This window comes from Asterias rubens, chromosome 12, assembly GCF_902459465.1.
Source record: "Asterias rubens chromosome 12, eAstRub1.3, whole genome shotgun sequence".
Lineage (NCBI taxonomy): Eukaryota > Metazoa > Echinodermata > Asteroidea > Forcipulatida > Asteriidae > Asterias > Asterias rubens.
Window position 1 is genome coordinate 16,218,995 of NC_047073.1, and position 20,301 is coordinate 16,239,295.

The 20,301-nt window shown below is 40.8% G+C and overlaps 1 protein-coding gene across 1 annotated transcript; it reads right to left on the minus strand.

The window, feature by feature from the left end:
• Positions 1-403: 403 nt before the first annotated feature.
• On the minus strand, positions 404-18,891 carry LOC117297840. Its single transcript, XM_033780997.1, has 18 exons — positions 18,752-18,891; positions 17,222-17,308; positions 16,001-16,152; positions 14,831-15,106; positions 13,409-13,684; positions 12,830-12,956; positions 11,682-11,842; positions 11,250-11,434; positions 10,201-10,372; positions 9,467-9,558; positions 7,843-7,969; positions 7,040-7,138; positions 5,932-6,073; positions 5,183-5,337; positions 4,543-4,701; positions 3,951-4,112; positions 3,128-3,282; positions 404-2,821 (listed from the first exon to the last, which is right to left on the minus strand). Exons 3-18 carry the CDS (start codon positions 16,086-16,088, stop codon positions 824-826), a joined length of 4,374 nt encoding a protein of 1,457 aa, XP_033636888.1. The 5' UTR covers positions 16,089-16,152; positions 17,222-17,308; positions 18,752-18,891; the 3' UTR covers positions 404-823.
• Between the last annotated feature and the right edge of the window lie 1,410 nt (positions 18,892-20,301).

Below are 20,301 nucleotides of genomic sequence, written 5' to 3' on the forward strand. Positions count from 1 at the left end.
ATTGGTTATGTCAAAAACAAACCTAGCTGTTCACGCCATTGAATTTAAAATAAACCACAGGGAAGTGGCCTAGCTATTGTGTCCCTCTAATGCACACACGTTTCATTGGAACTAATCTGACTTACACCGTCGAAAGAAACTATTTCTACTGTAAGTGTGCTTATTTTCTCAGAATCAATCGAGCTACTCGTTCGTATACACATACGTTTAAAAAATAAGGTATATATCACATTTAAAAAATATGCTTTATAGCTGTACAACCAATAAGTAAAACATACAAAAGAGATGCTTGAAATAAGTTGCTTTCATAACCAACGTTAACATCTTACAGAAACAACTTCTCGCTGGTCCGTCTTAAACTGCCCCCACCCCCTCCGCCCCCCCCCCCCCCCCACCCCCGTGTGCTAATTCCTCTGATAGCTCCCTCTTCTACTAACCATAAGCCAATTTTAATTTGCGAGGGGGACAGAGTCTCCGGTCGGCATAGGACACCTGCACGCGATTATGAACTTCATTGCGCACTTTTTTTTTGTGCAACGCCAATCAGAGGTCAAAGGTGTGTCAGCTATAGACTTCACTTATGGCCCCCTTTTCACGTTACACAACGCACGGGATCAAAGGCTTTACGTCCTATCCGAAGGACAAAGCACCATGGTTAATTGTTAAGATCGGGACTCGAACCCTGTTTACACTCTGCTGACCAGAAAAATCCCTTCTGTTCTAGACATTTGTCAGACTGTGATGCATCTCTGTCATGACCGACTCAAATTCAAAGTTATATGACCGTTGTGGTGGACACCACGAAGTGTCATGTTGTAAGAGACTATTGCACATAACCCATCGACGTTTGAGCTCGAGATAGACTAGTAGTGGTACCTCTTCCAGTTCGAGTGTAGTCCGCTACCACAGAATCTGAGCTGAAGTTGTTTGTGTTTGAGTGAGCTTGAAGCAAAGCTAAAACGTCTCCAGGTTCCGTCACAGGAGCGGATACCTTCCAATATTCCTGCACGTCATCTTCAGGATCGGAAGTAGAGCCTGGGGGGAGGATGGGTGCATTGATGGGTGTATTGGATTGATTGCCAGCAAGTTGGTGGATAGAAGAAGTCGGTAGATTGAACCTGGTAAAAGACGCTTGTACATAGCCAGATGGTGTCAGCACTCCACCTGAAGTTGTTGTGATCTCGGTTTTATCTCCCAAATTTGACGTAGCGGTCTTCTTTGAGATGGGCTTGTGCGTCTCGCTGTCATCTGGGGCTTCTTCCTCACGGTCTCGTCCAGGGTGTTCGGACGAGGCAACATCTATGTATGATGAGTTGATAAGATGATGTTGCTTACTCGTGGCTTTGGAGCTCTGAGCTGGGACCATAGTTCGCCTGAGTTCACTATGATGTTTCTGCTGTACTGTTTCCAAGGATTCCATTTTGACGTACTCTAGTGAGGATGAAGAGGAGTGTGTTGTAGATGTAGAACGACAGGGATTGTGCTGATCAGCCGACAAGCTGAGCCGTGACTTAGGTGCCTCCTTGAACCCGTCAATGTCTGCCATGGTATCTGTGCCTTCAAATGTATCAAGCTGTTTGTTGATAGAGAACACAGGAGGGAATTGAGAGTAAGAACTTGGTTTACTGCCTTCCAGTTTAACTAATGCTGAGCATTGAGAAGGTTGTACCAATTGGGTGATACGGTCACTGTCTGCCAAACCAGCTTGAGACTCTTCTGACGTAGATGAGTTTTGCTGACGTGGATCTCTGGTGGCAGACATGTGAGTGTAGCCACTGTGAGAGACTGGTTGGCATGTTTGTGTTTCAGAGGAGCTTGAGCATAATGCGAGGCGTGGTGTTGGATTGAGACTGGCTCCACAATCAGAAGCACTGCCTGAAAACTGCTCTTGTGTCTTAGAAGTATCTTTCTGATCTGAATGTTGAGACTTGAGACATGATAATGGTGTTGGGGACATGCTGGTGCTTGGACGCTTTGAAGCATCAATAACAGAGCCCATGGACCTGACATGATGTCGAGAATTACCATTCTCACATGGATAGAGAAAAATCTGAGTTTCAAAGGCTGTCATGTACGGTGAGACTGGAGAGGTGGAGGTGGGTGGAAGGGAAGGGGTTTGGTTAAATGAAGCTTCAGGATTCTTGAAAGGTAATGAGCGTCTGAGCACGATGGAATCGATCGCTGGGCCTGTCAGCTGCAAGGGTCCTATAGTTGGCTTCTGAGGGTCAATGCTTGGAGATGCCTCAAGGGGATAACCAATTGGAGTAGTCAGCATACAACTTTGTGTTTTGTACTCATCTCCCGTCGACGGCTTCTCTGTTATTGTAAGCTCTGGTCCCACATCTGGCAAATCAAAAGAAACCTTCCTGGTAAACCCCTCCGTACCGGGTGAGCATGATTTCTTGATGGAGAATTGGAACTCACCTACTCGTGTGTAGGAGCCGACACTCTCTGGTGAGGACGGGGAGGTCGCACCTCTTGGAAAATGGCGTGTAGCTCCTTCCTCAACACGACCAATCCTGACGGTAAGTGGGAGAGACGGCACCATTGCCTTGTCGTCTTGATCCTCCCCAAGGAACACGCTGTCTTCACCCTCACTAGTGACCCCTGACTTGTCCCGTATAACGTCGAAGTCCAGAGTGTCACTCGCTGGTGATGGAGGGACGCCGCTGTCTCCGCTCTCGGTGCGGACGAACTTCTTGAGGTCTGGAAGAGTCAGCTCGTTTACTGACTGCAACCTTCCTGGGGTGACTTCTATGGCGATCTCATCGAACTGTTCTTCTTCAACTCCGCTGTTGATCCTTCTCAGATTTATATCAGTCTAGGGTGGAGATAATAAAGACAAGTCGAAGATATTTACGTGTGTTTAAAAAACTGATATTGTTTTGTTAACATCTTCAGATTAATTCAATTTAATGCGCCGACTAAAATCCGATTCATACTTCGAGATGTGCTAAACTCCTGCGAAACATTAAAATTCGCTTCGTATTCGCATTCGCAGGAAGTATGAACCGGGCTTCATACAACATACGAAATTTAAAATGCACAATCACGTCTTTAAGTATCCACCAAAATCGTGATCTAGTAGATAGACGCAACCATTTCATTTACCAAACTTTTGACTTACCCGGTGTTTGAATGCATGGACATTCTTGCTGAATTTTGGGACGGGAATTTTTCGAAAGAGACGATCGAAATTCTTCCAGATACAACATGCGACTGCGACTGACGCTAGCAGGAGTGCCAAGAGGAGGAAGAAGGCCGGCAGATAAATCCCTAAACCTGGAGATAAAAATAAGGCACAACAGTTACTGAAAGGTGTAATTTGATGTGAGGTAGACTTGATTCTCGTTCTCGTTTAACACATATCGCGCCAACGAACAAACTGTACAGTGCGCGCTCGCCGCCAAAAATAATGTTGAACAGGTTGGGGAATGCCGAGCTCCACAAAACAATAGTTTTCTGGTGATGGCACGGGATTGGGACTTGAGTCAGTGTAGATTTGGGACTGAACAAAGAAAAATGTTTTGCTAAGCAAAAATTGAGTTGGGAACCATAGACCTTATACATTGACGTCATCCAGCCGCCATCTTTGAGGTCAAACGGTGACGAAACAATCGAAACGCACATAATTTGGCCAATGAACAACCTCCTTTTGACCTCAATGCGGGGGCGCCGTACTGAAATGACGTCATGTGCATAAGGTATATTGTTGCAACAATGTGAACTTTCTGGACTTTGGGCTGGTAACCAGTTTCTGTTTAAGCAAGATTTGTCTGTGCTTAGCAAGTTTCCATGCTTACAGGCTTTTATGAAATTGTGCCATGTGGTCACTATAAGATGTACAAAGTTACCCAATTCAAGTGTCCTAGTAATGTTTCCTCTATACCTCAAAAGCGGCCTTCTTTTTGGAATTGTTAACTGATTTGTATTTGTCCTTCTTAACTTACCCTTTGCTCCCGTCACTGCAGTAACCTTGTCTGAGAAGGGCCCGATGTTAACTTCAGTGTATGCCGCTACCGACACAGTATAGTTTGTTGTGGGGGTGAGTTTGTTTAATGTGTGTGATGTTTTATCCGGGCGGGTCAGGTTGTAACGCTGAACTATTTTACCTAAAGTACAAGATAAAAAGAGTACGAATTTTAAATGATACAATTCAAACTGTTAGTTTGTCAGCGCGGTTGAGACTGGTGGTTTGGTGGTGAAGTTATCTACGCACAGAACGCACAGGGAACACATCAATAAGAAAGAGGTATATTTTGAAGATCTGCTTAAACACGATTCCACTGATGGAGCAGATTTAATATAGGAGGGAAGTTCATTCCACTCCTTAGCTGCTGCAACAGTGAAGTTCACTTCACTCGTTCATGTGCTCACCGGTTAAATAGTTGGGGGTGGGGGAACCGCACATCCACACTCTTTTTTAAAAACTTTTTGTTGTTGTTAAAGAAACAATTTTAAAATTAAAATTAATTTCTACTATGATGAGTTTGTAAATAAAATGAATTGTGCATGAAAGGGTTAACTCGTGAAGTTCCCTACCTGAACACCCGCTGATGTTGGTCTTACAGTATAAGATTGAGTAACCTTTCAAGACGCCCTGGATGTTAGCGACGGGAAGCGACTCCCAAGTCAACATCAAGCTATCTGGTAAGTTACTGACTGGCTTGAGTTTCACTGAAGATGGTGCTGCATTGGGAACTGAAATAGACGAACAAAGAAAATTAAGCATCGTTCGCATCGATTGCAGGTAAACTATCCAGTAGCCTGAACATCTGACATCACACTTCGAGGCTCGTGATTTACGCAAGAGTTCTGCTGTTGAGCAAACGTACATAATCACCTTTGACCTCGCATCATTTCATATGGCCTTCATTGGATTCGCAGTTAAATCCGACATTCATGTGTATACATTAGCCAATACCTGTCATTTTCCTTGCGGATTAAGGACAGGGGAGCAGTCTAACTAACCGGACGATGGTGAAACACGGGACACATAGGCCTAAGTAGCCTTGGGAAAAAACATTCCTGGCTGTTCGCACTGTGCTCAAAGTAGTCAGGTTATCCTATTTCTCACTTAAATTATCCACCAAAAGTCCAATGTGAACACATCTTATTCATTTGTGGTTCAGGTGTCACAGCGGTGCTATGCACGCCATGAAGTTATAGAGTTTAAAATTACCTCCTTGCATTGTGCGTGCGCCACCGGGCACAAACGCCGCTCCACCGGAACCACGTGAGTTATTAGCCTTCACGCTAACTTCATAGAGGGCATAGGTTTCCAGACCTTCCAGTACGTAGGACCTCTTACTGGCGTTGTATATATTGTATTGCTCACTGGAATCAAGGATAGAATAAAAAATAAAGTTATTTAATGTCAGACTGACTTCCTCTGTCGCCCATCATTTGTACCTATTGTGTGTCAGTAGATGTCACGTTTATGAAAAACAACGCACTCAGGTTTATGTTTAAAACCTTGTTGAAGGCACTGGAAAACGTTGGTAATTGTTAAAAGACCAGTATTCTCACTTGGTGTATCCCGGTCCTTGCACAGAATGGCAAATCTGTGCAAAATTTTGACTCATTATTGGTCATCGAAGTTGCAAGAGAACAATGAAAGAAAAAAAACCTTGTTGCACAAATTGTGTAAGTATTTGTTTGGCCTTTTGATAATTACAAATTTGAAATTGCCATTAGTAACGAAAATAATAGTTGCCAAAATCAGTAGATTTTGGAAAGGACAAAGTCCAATTTCATAGAGCTGCTTAAGCACAAAAGTAGCTAAGCACAACAAAATTATGCTTAGCAGAATAAGGTTAACAGCCAAATGTCACATGTACAATTTGTGACTGGTATGCTGCTCTTTTTAGCTTAGCAGAAAATTGTTAAGCAACATTTGTTTCTGGGCCCAGATCTGTGTGCTATACGTACATCGGTCCATTGGTGTTACGCTTTCTCCACTGTATAATGTAGCCCAGTATGTACCCATTGGGCTGACTTGGCTCCTCCCACTTAACAAGAATATCAGTCGTGTTCAAAGGAACGGCTGTGACATCATCCGGAGCATTGGGTGCTTGAAAACAAAATAGTAATAATACATTTTCCCAACATTTGTCTACATAAAGTATTTTTTACAAAGAGTTCTTAAAGAAAAACAACAACTTTAATTTGTAGGATTTGAAACTTTGCATAGTGGAAATACGATATGGCAAGGTTTGCGGTAACACCGTGTAATGACTATTTCTAAACGAGTTAAAGGAACATGTTGCCTTGGATCGGTCGAGTTGGTCTTTGAAAAGCGTTTGTTACCGTTTGTTATAAAATGCATATGGGTAGAAAGATGTTGTAAGAGTAGAATACAATGATCCACACAAACATGCCTCGAAATTGCGTGGTTTTCTTTTTACCTCGTCGACTAACACGGTCGGCCATATGGGAGTCAAATTCTTAACTCCCATAAATGGCCGACCGTGTTAGTTCGCGACGTAAAAGGAAAAACCGTGCAATTGTGAGTGATACTTGTGTGGATCATTATATTTTACTTTTAAAACATCTTTCTAACCATATGCATTAGATAACAAACGGTTTCAAACGCTTTTTATAGATCCAAGGCAACGTGTTCCTTTAATAATAATGGGTTCGTTCGTTTAGCTTCCCTGGGTCGACACCGGTCTGATCCCGGTGCGTTCGAATAGCTTTGACGTCGTTCCAGGGGCTCACCCGGGTCAGCCCCCAGTGCCCTGCTTGTGGAGTGGGTCACTTGCTGGGGGTCACCCGAGGTGCATGCCGTTACCACGAGAGGGCGAGTGAGATCGTTCGATTAGCTCTTGTCAGAGGCTCACCCGAGTGAGCACCGCGGGGTCGACCCAGGGAAGCTAAACGAATGCACCCAATATAATTGTGGTGGTTCTGAAAAGAACTGTTGGTTTCAACTCGACGTTTCGATCAGTATGCTCTGACTTGTACATTATCAAAACACCATTCTCCGTAGGAGCTCTATGAGACAGGAAGGGACACTTTCTCTGCGAACAATAATTACCTGTTGTTCTGTCTGCAATTGATTTGGTTGCATCTGGACCCATACCAGCGCTGTTACGAGCTCTTACATGTATCTCGTAGCTGGAGTATTTACGCAGGCCTGGAAAAAATTATCGTAACTATTGTTTTTATTCGATTAAAGACACTGGACACCTTTGGTAATTGTCAAAGACCAGTCTTAGTGTATTTCAACATAACTACGCACAAAATAACCAACCTGTGAAAATTTGAACTCAATTGGTCGTCGAATTTGCGAGATAATAATGGAAGAAAAACACCCTTGTCACACGAAGTTGTGTGCAGTGCTTTCATATGCTTGATTTCGGGACCTCAAAATTTAATTCTGAGGTTTTGAAATTACTTCTTTCTCGATAACTACGTTACTTCAGAGGGAGCCGTTTCTCACAATGTATGCTACCAACAGCCCTCCATTGATTGTCACCAAGTAAGGTTTTATGCTAACAATTATTTTGAGTAATTACCAATAGTGTCCACTGCCTTTAAGAAAGGCTGTGGTAACTGTTCATAAGAAAGCGTTTGTGATTCTACGTGCAGGGCATGATATTGAAAATGATGAACAAATTAGTCTAACATAGTTTGTAAGACAACCTGCCACTACATAAATGCTCACTAAAACTTAACTTTGTTTGGGGGGTGGTCCCGGGTTGGGATGGGGTGGGTCGGGGGACTACCGTGCCACCTAATTAATTAAGCCACTGCGTTCACGATGTTTACTTCAAAGCTTCTTGTAAACAGACGAACTCGACCAAAACCAAACGTGGTTTTGTCTTCCCTTTATCTTACCTCTGATAATGCATGTGGTATAATTTGAGACCAGTTTGTGTATACCAATGTCATCAGCGCCCTCTCGTGGCTCAGCACTAACTTGGTAGTCGAGTATTAGCCCATTCTGGGCTTCAGCTTCTAAAAACTGTCAAGTTCAGGCAAAGTTATTTTAAAAGAATAAAAATTGTTGGAAGCTGCCATTTATCTTCCAGAAAATAATTTCGGATCTCACTTAATTCTTTGTGAATTTGGCCACACAGTTCATGCAGAACATGATGGGTAGGCTACACATCTCGGCAGGCAGTGTCTTGGTTTTGACGCGGTCGGTGACGTCAGATATTTCCAGATTGTTAGTCTTTAATAACGTGATTTTTACAGTACAAGTAAGTGTGCTTTTGCTTGCCTTTTTTTTAACATTCCAATCTAGCATTCTATTTTTATATAATGTTTATTATGTATTAATTTTTGATAAACAAAGAAAAATTGACTACAACAAGTTTGAACTAACGACCTCTTTGTTTAGCTTTTAGGTATGTAGCTCTAGCTGATTATATATTGTGAGAGGGCACGTGTTTTTTATGAGGTTTTTTTCTTTAAAGTCACCTGGAAATATAATTTTGTTTTGTTCAAACATTAGAGTATATGTTTCTGAACAATAAAGTAATTTGTTGAGTAATTGTTTTTAACGATTTATATGTTTAAAAAAAAAATTGTGTGGGGGTGACTCCGCATACCCCTTTTGTGACGTCAATCGAGGCAGACTTTGCCTCGATCGAACATCGAACACACGTACGTGCAAGTTCTTTCAAGTCCTAGTCGTGAGTTTGTACGTTTCGAAAAAGTTTTTTCTTGCATTTTCCCGGCAATGTCGACCAGGTGTATTGCTGCTAGTTGCAGCAAAACAACTAAAGATGGTGTCAGTTTGCCAAGTTGTCCGGTCCGACGTCTTTTCGAGCGCTGTGCAGCAAACACTTCGAGCCGTCGTGCTTCGAGAATCCGGAATACACTACACATTTAGACATGACGAGAAAAGTTCTTTCCTAAAACATGACGCCATCCCAACAATTTTTCCAGCTAGTGGGGAAGTCGAAGAAGGTACGTGAAAGACGTAACGAACCTAAAAGAGCATTTGCCTAACGTTAACAACTTTGAGGGCATGTTTTTAGCTTGCGCCAAGCGTCACTATCTTGTGTTGGCACTGCATGCGATTCATCGCGCCTCGATTGACGTCACGAATAGCGCCCTCTCGAGTCGGGCTTATTTTTAAATTTTTAAATAACACGGAAACTAAATTTGTTAAACCTTAGTTAATTGTTTATTCATATTCCACCAAACACATACTTTAGTGACAAAAGCTTTATTTTGACAAAATACCACTTCCAGGTGACTTTAATGTAATTTAATTTAATGACTTTAATGACTTTAATTTAATGTGACTTTAAATTTTTTAATAACATGGAAACTAATTTGTTTTAAACCTTAGTTAATTGTTTATTCATATTCCACTCATCAAAACACATATTTTATTGACAAAAGCTTTATTTTGACAAAATACCACTTCCAGGTGACTTTAATGTGGTCTTTAAAGATTTATAACCAGAACGTACTATTTGAGCCATGGTCAAATTGAATGATTGCATACCTCCCATGTCACGGAGATGTCTCTCAGATAGAGTGGTTCCTCAGCATTGTCGGTTTGATTGACCTTGAGCCCTTGCACAGGCTCCGAAGGCTCTGTCAAACAAAATGGCGGACTTGGAGTTAGAGTGATGCCATGGTGTTGCATCGAGGGGAAATAATACATGCAGTTCTATGAGGATGACTGTGTTGGTGAACAGCCCCACCCCCTCCCCGTAATTCAAAACAGTCAGGGAGGGTAGAGTCAAGATGTATGGATTGGTACAAGGAAAAAGACAGGTCGTACAGGACCAATTATTTCATTGGATACAACGATCTCATCGGAACACGTGTAGGGATGTAAGCATTCCATATTCTGTGTTTTATTGGTCCTAAGTTTGTCGGCTTGCACTTTTGATCGTCTGGACGCAGCGTGTACATGTATGTAATATTAGTTCGAAACGGGGTTACAGATGTAGAAATACAATATTAGTTTTTACTGTATCCATGATTAGCGGTAGACTCATAACTTTAGAGTGGCACGAAAACTTGTAGAAATTTGTGTTTTCTTCAGTCCGAAATTGCCACTGTCGTAGTGCTTTTCGATGGGGAATTTGTTCTTCTTCTAAAAAAGGACAGCCATACAACAAATTCTGGACAATTTTCAAGGATGGCAATTCTAAACTGCAGAAACAAAATTGCTAGCGGTATATCCATAAACATAACTTAAGAGTGGCACAAATGCTTGTTGGTACTCACCTGTTTCGCGGGTTACCGAGGAGTCTTCCGCAGTCCAGACGCTCCAATAATTGCTGTACTCGTATCTTGCTGCAACCTGCACGATGTACTCCGTGTATGGGTGGAGGTTTCGTAATGTGTACATACACCTACCCAGTTCCTCTGAGTAGGCTTCGGCATGTGTAGTTTCAACCTGCCAAAAAAAAGTTCACAAAACAGGCTTATTGGCGGTTTCTTGGTATGGTGCATTATGGAATTAGGTATCAGTAATCTTGCCCCCCCCCCCCCTTTCCCGGTAACGTCGATTCTTATTTCGATATGTCAAACTAAAATAAGAATGCAAGTGGGCACAGTGGTTTCTTGAAAGAACCGTTGGTTGGTGACTCAACGCTTCGATCAGTATACTCTGATCGTCTTCAGGGGAATGCTGGACTCGGTATGTGTATGTGGTCATATAGAATGAGCTCTTTGTGATAGTGCATGCAGCCCAATTCTGTATTAGCCGAAGCGTTCTATTTAAAAAGATGCTGGAATGTATGAGAGGAGTGAAGTTGTCAATATAAGATAGAACAAAGGCTTGCGACAAAGGGCACTGTTTTCCTTAAAAGAAACACGCTCAATTCGGGCCTATTTTCATGGCTCCGCTCACCGCCGAATTCTGCTCTTGCGACCACCTATGCATTTTACTGTGTAAGCGCCGAATTCCTGCGCTAGCCCTGTGAGCGAAAGTTGCATAAAGTAACCTGGCATGCAAAAGCAAAATTTCCCTGCTTACCTGTGAAATACCCTAAGCACATAATTCCCTGCTCCCGCAAACGCAGATTCTTTGCTAACGGTAAGCAGAGCCATGCGGGCCCTGTGTCTAATTCCATAGAACATAAAATACTGCTTAACAAATCTATTTGATGGGGCAAAAAATGAGGGGAGAACCAGTCACAACAATGTAAACTGAATGGAATGTTGTCTGGTAACCTTTTTTGCTACGCGTTATTTTCCTGTGCTTAGCAAGTGTTTGTGCTTACAGACTTTATGAAATTTGGCCCTTGTAACAACGATGATGAGGTACATACCTCATCCCAGCAGCAGCATGTGTTGTTGATCTCTACACAATCTATCTCCTTGAATCGAATGGTATACTCCAATGACCTACTGGCTTCAGTGGCAAACCAATCCGAAGGACGAGTCCATTGTACTTTCAGGGATGTCTTTTCAGTTCCTGGCTTCAACGCTACTAGCTTTGGTGGATTAACAACAACTGAGAACAAAATACAACATACCATTGGAGAAAAAAAGATAGTCCTAACTAAGGACTCTAGTCATATGACTCTTTAGGAGTTTTTAAAATTTTAAGGTAGTCCTTAGTTAGGACGAGTAACTTGTTCTAACTGAAGATAAAACTATTGTATTTTAAGACAACAGTTTTATCTCGAGTTGGGACTCAAGTTAAAACTCTTTGTGAAATCCACCACAGTGCTTTTAATAACTGAACTGAAACATCCTACCATCCTGGTTGGACCAGAAGCTTGTCCACGATGAGTTTTCCCCGAGTCCGTTGGTTGATTTTACCCGCACTATTTGATTTCCTCCTTGGTTGTCCGTCTGTCTGATGTAACATGTATTATTCCCTTTAGATATCAGGTCAGGACAGTCTTGCCACGGTCTTCTGTTGTAGCAAAGGTTTTAGGGGGAAAATATTGTTGTTAACAAATTTATTAACTAATGTCCTTTTGTGAAAACGACCCGGGTGAGAATAACCCCCTAAACTGGTATCACACAAAACACAATGTACACAGATTTACATTAAACTTACACGGTTGGAAGATAATGATATAGGTTTTCTCGGTCAAATTCGGCAAATGAGCAGTCAATTTCATTTTCATGCGTTCGAATTAAAGCTGTTTTGCCTCTCCAGTTGTTACTGCGTTTCAAATTCAGAATTTGGCCATTCATTTTCGTTTTGAATCGAGTCAACTTCCTTTAGCACTCTGTTCAATATAGCGTAGCGTCATTCTTTTTCGTGACACACACGCCTCAAGAAGTGTCTGCGAATTTGAATGCTGCTTTGATGAATTGTTAAATTGAATGATTATTTTGTTAATTCGAATGACGCAACATTACATTTGACTAATCCCAAAACGAAATCGAATGACCCTCTTGAGTAGCATTCGATTTTGCGCGAAATAGAATAGCTTGGTGGTTAAATTGGCTGCTCATTTTTCGAAATTGACCGAGAAAACCTATAGTCGAAAGCTTCCCTTAAAATATTTCTTGCTGAGGTGCTGTACATAGACAATGTCACAAAAATAATCTTCGTCTCAGAGGAGATTATTTTTTTAAGCAACGCGACTCTCCTGAAAACGTTGCTCTGTGATTTTCACTTTTTTCCCCCTTAAAAAACCTGACGACTAATAAAGCTGAAACTTCTACGGGTAAATTATATTACATACATCTTCAATCACAGTGAGTAAGGATTCATGTCATGGCCAATCTACAAAATATATCAAACCCTTTAACTGCTCACCCAAGTTTTAATTACGCAAGTAAATTAATGTGAACATTCTCACAGATGAAAAGATAGTCTCCCAGTTTTGTGGCCAACTTGGAAAATCGGTAATAAAGCTTTCCCGTAATGATCAATATTGTTTCTTGCCTTTTCTTTCTAAATTGAAAAGTGTGTACAGTTGGAAGATGTGTGTTTTCCGTCTCTCTCCATCGACACCAATAGAAGTCGTCGGGTTTACGGACGATGCATTCCAAACGTACAGGGCGTGGTTTCACTAAAAACAGACACCAAAAAAAGGATAACTTTTGTCATACGCTCATTGGTTTGAAGTTCTAACAACCACAAGAGGGCGCTATGTACTGGTATTTGCCAGAGCCGTCTATACGGCTCTGGCATTTGGAAGTGCTTGGGCTTACGTTCCGCCAGTTACATAGAAAGTTTGAGCTTTCCTTAAAGACATAGCGTGGTCAATTAAAGAGCACGCAGGGCGCTAAGTAATTGACTATCAGACTGCTTTCATCTTCATCTCCCATGTAAACTCAATATCAAAGATGGCGTAACACCTCAAGAGCCAAAGAGCCAAAAACGCCAAGAACACTTGTTGGACACACTTCCCATTTAACAAAGGACACAACAACCACCTTTGATTTGAGAACGTGGAGACTGGAGAGAGCACATGAGTTTGTATGTCAAATGGACTAAAAAGAGTTGTAATGATAGACTTACGTCCAACGTGTACCACGTAGGTTGCCGGTTCACCAGTTATGTTCCCCGGCAACACACACGAATAGTCGCCGCTGTCATCGAAGGTGACGTTGAACGACAACTGCGACAAAGTGTCGGTTACTGCACTGTATAATGACGAGGGTAATGGCGAGGAGGAGCGGTGCCAGACGATGTCCTCTGCCGTTAGATTGCCGGTTTTTACGGCGTCATTTACGGTGCAGTTGAGGTGAAGCTCGGAACCCGCTTCGATGTAAAGGTGCTCCGGCTCTGGCGAATCTGATTACATAATAATTGTCAAACAATCTCACGTCAGTGTTGAGGGCATGCTGGATGCTATTTGTAATTGCTCAAAATAAATGTTAGCATAAAAACTTACTTGTTATAACGAGAAACGGAGAGCTGTTGATAGTATAAAACATTGTGAGAAACGACTCCCTCTGAAGTGACATATAGTTTTTGAGAAAGAAGTAATTTCTCACTAAATTACTTGACTTTAATCAAGACCTGAATTCAAGCATCTGAGAGCAAACAACTTGTGCGACAAGGGTGTTTTTTCTTTGACGACCAACTGAGTGTAAATGTTCACAGGTTGAGATACACCAAGTGAGAATACTGGTCTATGACAATACCAACGGTCTGCCTTTAACACGGCACAGAATATTCTAAATCATAATAACTCACTATAGGCCGATCTCCTTGCAAAAAAAAACAACAAATTCAACTTAAGTGTAGTGTATTTCGACCATAATACAGACGGCAAAATAAAGTGGGGAAACCCCAGATGCAAACTGAATGTCTGTTCCGCCTTCAGCAAGCAATGACGATGCATGATAAAATCTGGCAATTTGTGTTTCGCGTTTCAAATGGCTTAAATCAGACAGAGCAGGGCTGTTTGCCTTTTTACAAGTCATGACATCATTGTGTACTATATGGACACATTTGGTATTAATAAAAATATGTATGACCATGCATAAAACCTTACTTGGTAACGAGCAATGGACAGCTGTTGATAGTATAAATTATACAACCACAAGAGGGCGCTATGTACTGGTATTTGCCAGAGCCGTATATACGGCTCTGGCATTTGGAAGTGCTTGGGCTTACGTTCCGCCAGTTACATAGAAAGTTTGAGCTTTCCTTAAAGACACAGTGTGGTCAATTAAAGAGCACGCAGGACGCATAAGTAATTGACTATCAGACTGCTTTCATCTTCATCTCCCATGTAAACTCAATATCAAAGATGGCGTAACACCTCAAGAGCCAAAGAGCCAAAAACGCCAAGAACACTTGTTGGACACACTTCCCATTTAACAAAGGACACAACAACCAACTTTGATTTGAGAACGTGGAGACTGGAGAGAGCACATGAGTTTGTATGTCAAATGGACTAAAAAGAGTTGTAATGATAGACGATAGACTTACGTCCAACGTGTACCACGTAGGTTGCCGGTTCACCAGTTATGTTCCCCGGCAACACACACGAATAGTCGCCGCTGTCATCGAAGGTGACGTTGAACGACAACTGCGACAAAGTGTCGGTTACTGCACTGTATAATGACGAGGGTAATGGCGAGGAGGAGCGGTGCCAGACGATGTCCTCTGCCGTTAGATTGCCGGTTTTTACGGCGTCATTTACGGTGCAGTTGAGGTGAAGCTCGGAACCCGCTTCGATGTAAAGGTGCTCCGGCTCTGGCGAATCTGATTACATAATAATTGTCAAACAATCTCACGTCAGTGTTGAGGGCATGCTGGATGCTATTTGTAATTGCTCAAAATAAATGTTAGCATAAAAACTTACTTGTTATAACGAGAAACGGAGAGCTGTTGATAGTATAAAACATTGTGAGAAACGACTCCCTCTGAAGTGACATATAGTTTTTGAGAAAGAAGTAATTTCTCACTAAATTACTTGACTTTAATCAAGACCTGAATTCAAGCATCTGAGAGCAAACAACTTGTGCGACAAGGGTGTTTTTTCTTTGACGACCAACTGAGTGTAAATGTTCACAGGTTGAGATACACCAAGTGAGAATACTGGTCTATGACAATACCAACGGTCTGCCTTTAACACGGCACAGAATATTCTAAATCATAATAACTCACTATAGGCCGATCTCCTTGCAAAAAAAACAACAAATTCAACTTAAGTGTAGTGTATTTCGACCATAATACAGACGGCAAAATAAAGTGGGGAAACCCCAGATGCAAACTGAATGTCTGTTCCGCCTTCAGCAAGCAATGACGATGCATGATAAAATCTGGCAATTTGTGTTTCGCGTTTCAAATGGCTTAAATCAGACAGAGCAGGGCTGTTTGCCTTTTTACAAGTCATGACATCATTGTGTACTATATGGACACATTTGGTATTAATAAAAATATGTATGACCATGCATAAAACCTTACTTGGTAACGAGCAATGGACAGCTGTTGATAGTATAAATTATTGGGAGAAACGGCTCCCTCAAGTAACGTAGTTTTTAAGAAAGAGGTAAATTGTCATCAAAAAATAATTCAATGTGAGAAATACGTCGGGCCTTAAGACTTACTTATATATTATGAAATATTATTAATTAAAAGTTTTGACCAACTAACCTTTTGCAGAAGAGACCTGTCCTGGGAATGATGTAAACAGCGTCATGCAAAACACTGCAGCTATGCTTAATGTAAAACATCCAAACATGGTGATCCAAACAAGATTGTTACACCCGATTGTCAAATCAAAACACAGTCATTGAGTGACGAATCTGAGGAGAGAATACAAAACTTTCTCAGTAAAACTTTTTTTCTTCAAATCCCCATCCTTTTTTTTTCTTTTTTTTTAAAATATTTCTGGACAACTTCAAGGAAATTTTGTGTATTCGCATGAATAACTACTTTAAGGAATCAACAACACAATTTACGTTTGTTTTAATCCTAAAGGAATTTAATATTCATTCATTCATTTTCCACTGTTCATTTATTAATTTCACAGGTAAAATTGCAAAGTACAAAAAATAAGAACGATGGATAAAGAAAACTCATAAAATACACATTGAAGGAAAAAAAACCCAGTAGCACCCATGATGGATTTCAAAAATTAAATTGAAGTTAATATTAAACACGTTTTCACTAATATACTGAAAAAACTGAGGTGTTAAAATTGACACCGTATTGATACAAACAAAACTCCAAGTTGACACCGTAGGGCCCTATAGGATGTCAACACAACACTGGTTTCTGCTAAAACAACAATTCAAGATTATTTTGTACTATTTGAACACTCTTATGACGGTAAGATTGAATCTCTCTTCGGTATCTGTATGACAACACCCGTGGTAGGCCTATCGAGCTTTAAAACGCCAGCCTTTGTCGATTTTAATCCGTGTTTAGAAAATTTGAAGGAATAAAAACCCGTTTTGAAACATTAATGTGACAAACACTGATCGCAAATTCTTCCATGGGAAAGATGGACAATATAAATTTCAAAAATTTCTGCAAAACCAGATTAAAATGCAACAAAGATAATGCGCTTTACATTAGTGCCCTGGTCATTGGCCGATTACATTCCTGTAATCTAGTATCTCATCTCCCTGGGGAGTATACAGCCCTCTTGTGGCGCTCTAAATGCCTTTTCAAGCACAAGTAAAGTATCTTGCTCAAGGACACAAGTGGCATGGCCAGGATTAGAACCCACACCACGAGTTAAATGCTCTAAACCGCACGGCCATGACACCCTACGTATAAACTCACAACACAAACATAATTCTGTAGCCCATGTTACCTTTTCCATTCTCAGATATTTTACCATAATTTACATTCACAGTTAGGGCCTACCTTAAGATCAAGGAATACCACAAGGTCCATCATGGAACAGTTCACGTCCGCAGAGCGAAATCTTCAGAAAGCCAGTACCATGACACACTGAACCCAAAATGCCAATACAAAGCCTGTTACATATTCAACTTGAACTCGAATAATTATAACAAGCAGTGAAACCGAAGAACAAAAGATCTTCTCGGATCAAATCTACACGTGGTTGTCTTATTTCCTTGTTTTCAAAGTACATATTTGGCTCGACAAATAATAAGTTATGTTTCTCTGACCTGGAAGGCAAAAACAGGTTGCTGATAATCTTAAAGGTGGGTTTACACGATTTCTTAGTCCGAGGTAGTCCATCGCTAGGTAACACTTTGAAACTAAATGATAAAAACTACTTTACAGTTCGCAAATTCTGCGCAGTTGATACTTTCTGCATCCGAAAACAGCCATACCTTCTAGTTCTTTTTTTTCTAAGGATAATTACAACGGGAATTTCCCGAAACATAATCAGAAGCTGTGGAGTAGAGAGAGCAGAGCTCTCCACCACAAGCTGCCTGACCTCAAACTGCAACTCTTAGTGACATAAGCGTGCAGCTACGGCACGTGCCGCCCGTCAACCCCCCCGCGACAACCCCGACCCCTTGCGGTGACAAACTAGGGTGAAAGATCGCTCGATCCCTGACTGGTCAGATTTCTATCGTTACAAGTAGGTTCCTTCGTATGGGTGGGACCCGGAAATATTAGAATCTTTTGGGGGATTTTCCAAGAGGGTCTTAGAGGGGTAATATCATCTTGGCATGGTCAATGCTGGTTTGTAAACGCTTTATTTCCGTGGTGTGTTGACGACACAAAAAAAGTTCGCCACATGTCATGGGTATAGGGAACTAGGTCTAAACTCTCCGTTTGTATGTTTTAAAGGGATGGTATGAATTTGGTGATTAAACTACTTTAAAACTTACTTGATAAAGAGCACCCCTGGGGTGAATTTCACAAAGATTTAAGACTAGTCTTATCTCAAGTTATAAGGACGAGTTATCTTAGGACTAGCATTTTATAACTCCTAGAGAGTATCGACGTCCTATAAGGACTATCTTTGTGAAATCGACCCCTGGTCTTGCAGGCTAGTCACTGAACAACTTGGGCAAACCCTGATACACATTTTAAGGTGAATCTTGGTGCTTTGTGAAATCAATCCCTGTGTTAAAACATTGTTAGAAACGAACCCCTTGAAATATAGTTTTAGTGAAAGAAAACATATGTTTTTACTAAACTTGAATCCAGTACCAATTATTGTGCTTTAGTGCGCCACGTGATTTTGCATTTGATTTTAAAAACGCGGAAACTCGAATCGTTGTTAGATGTTGTTAATAATTTGTTTGTTATCAGAGACCTCCAAAAAACAAAAACAAGTTGTTAATTGCCTGACGTTTCAACCCTATACAATTCAAACTAAGAGACATGTGACAATGGAATGAGTCTAAAATTAATAAATTAATCAGGTACTTTAAAGCATTCAGATTTTAAATATTATAAAATATCACTTACCAACAAATTAGTCCAAGAGTTGGAGTAGTGAAAATAATATCTTGAAGCACTGATGGAAAATAACGGCAACAACACTGACAACGGTCCCTAGTTCTTCTACATCCGCCCCCCTTTACTTTCGCTGGACAAAACCCTGCGGAAGTAGTCAGCAAAACGGATATCGTATCTTAACAAGACTCAATTTACAATTAATTGTTGAACTCCCTCTAATCATTTGAAAAGGTACTTTCCAGTTTGTAACTTGTCTGCGAAATAGGAAGTCAGTGTGTAACAGGTCATAGGTCAAGGGATGACTAAGATTGAAGACATACGTGGAGCACATTTCTTTCATAAGATGCACAAGAGAAAGTCTCTATTTGAAGACATTCCAAGATATTTTTAACCAGATAATAACATTCAAGCTCAACGGGTCGAGTCCGAAGAAATGAAGTTGGATATTGTATATCTTATTCATTAAAAAAAATTGCATATATATAAAGAAAATGTAGTTTATATGTAAATTGAAGAGAAGAACCGATTTAGCAAAGGGTGGATAGGAAGGGAGATTCGCATTTATTCAACCTACCTTTGTTATAACTTACACATGTAAAAGTTGTAACAGATGTACGCCTACTCGTCACACAAATGTTACATTACTGTTGCATTACTACCCAAAGCCAAGAGCCACACCCTGCCCAAAGCCAAGGGCCACACCCTGCCCAAAGCCAAGAGCCACACCCTGCCCAAAGCCAAGAGCCACACCCTGCCAAAGCCAAGAGCCACACCCTGCCCAAAGCCAAGAGCCACACCCTGCCAAAGCCAAGAGCCACACCCCTAGGTTGAAACATTCAGATGGATCAGTAAATCCGGTCATGTTTCTTCCACATTATTATTTTCAAAAAAGGTGTATGACATGGCCTGTGCCTGCATTATTTGGTACCACTTAATATTTGATTTACAGAAGAATTTAAGCAAAATATTGGCTGTTGTTATTTAACGGGAGCATGAAAACGTTGAATATTTACAAAATACAAATATACAAATTTGTTGGGGGAAAATCGTTATGTAAACAAGAAAGAGTGTACGACTGAGCCCTGTGGGACACCAGAATTGATAGAACATGTAGGAGCAAAGTGATACTAAAGTTGGGGAAAGAAAAGCAGAGACTTTAGAGAAACCTTCAAAACAAATATACAGTCATAAATTCACCCATAGGCTTTCCAAAGAAGAACAAATTTGGTTTTTGATTGACGCATTTTCACTTTGGGGGAAACAAAAAATCCCGACCACAGGTGAATTATTCCAAATGTATTCCGAGATAGTATTGATTCTTATAAATTCAATGGATTGCAGTTTTGCTCTATAATTGAAAGTTGAATAATATCACAAGATAAATTGTAGTTCAAAAAATCAGTTTCTACTTGATGCTTTCACTTATGTTTTAAAACGAAAATCGATCATCAGCAGATCAAATTATCCCATAAAATTGTTTCCCTCATTATATTTCGTTTTTGATAGTTTTAAGAATACAATTATTTCCACTTCTGGTTAAGCCTCTACATCGATTTGAC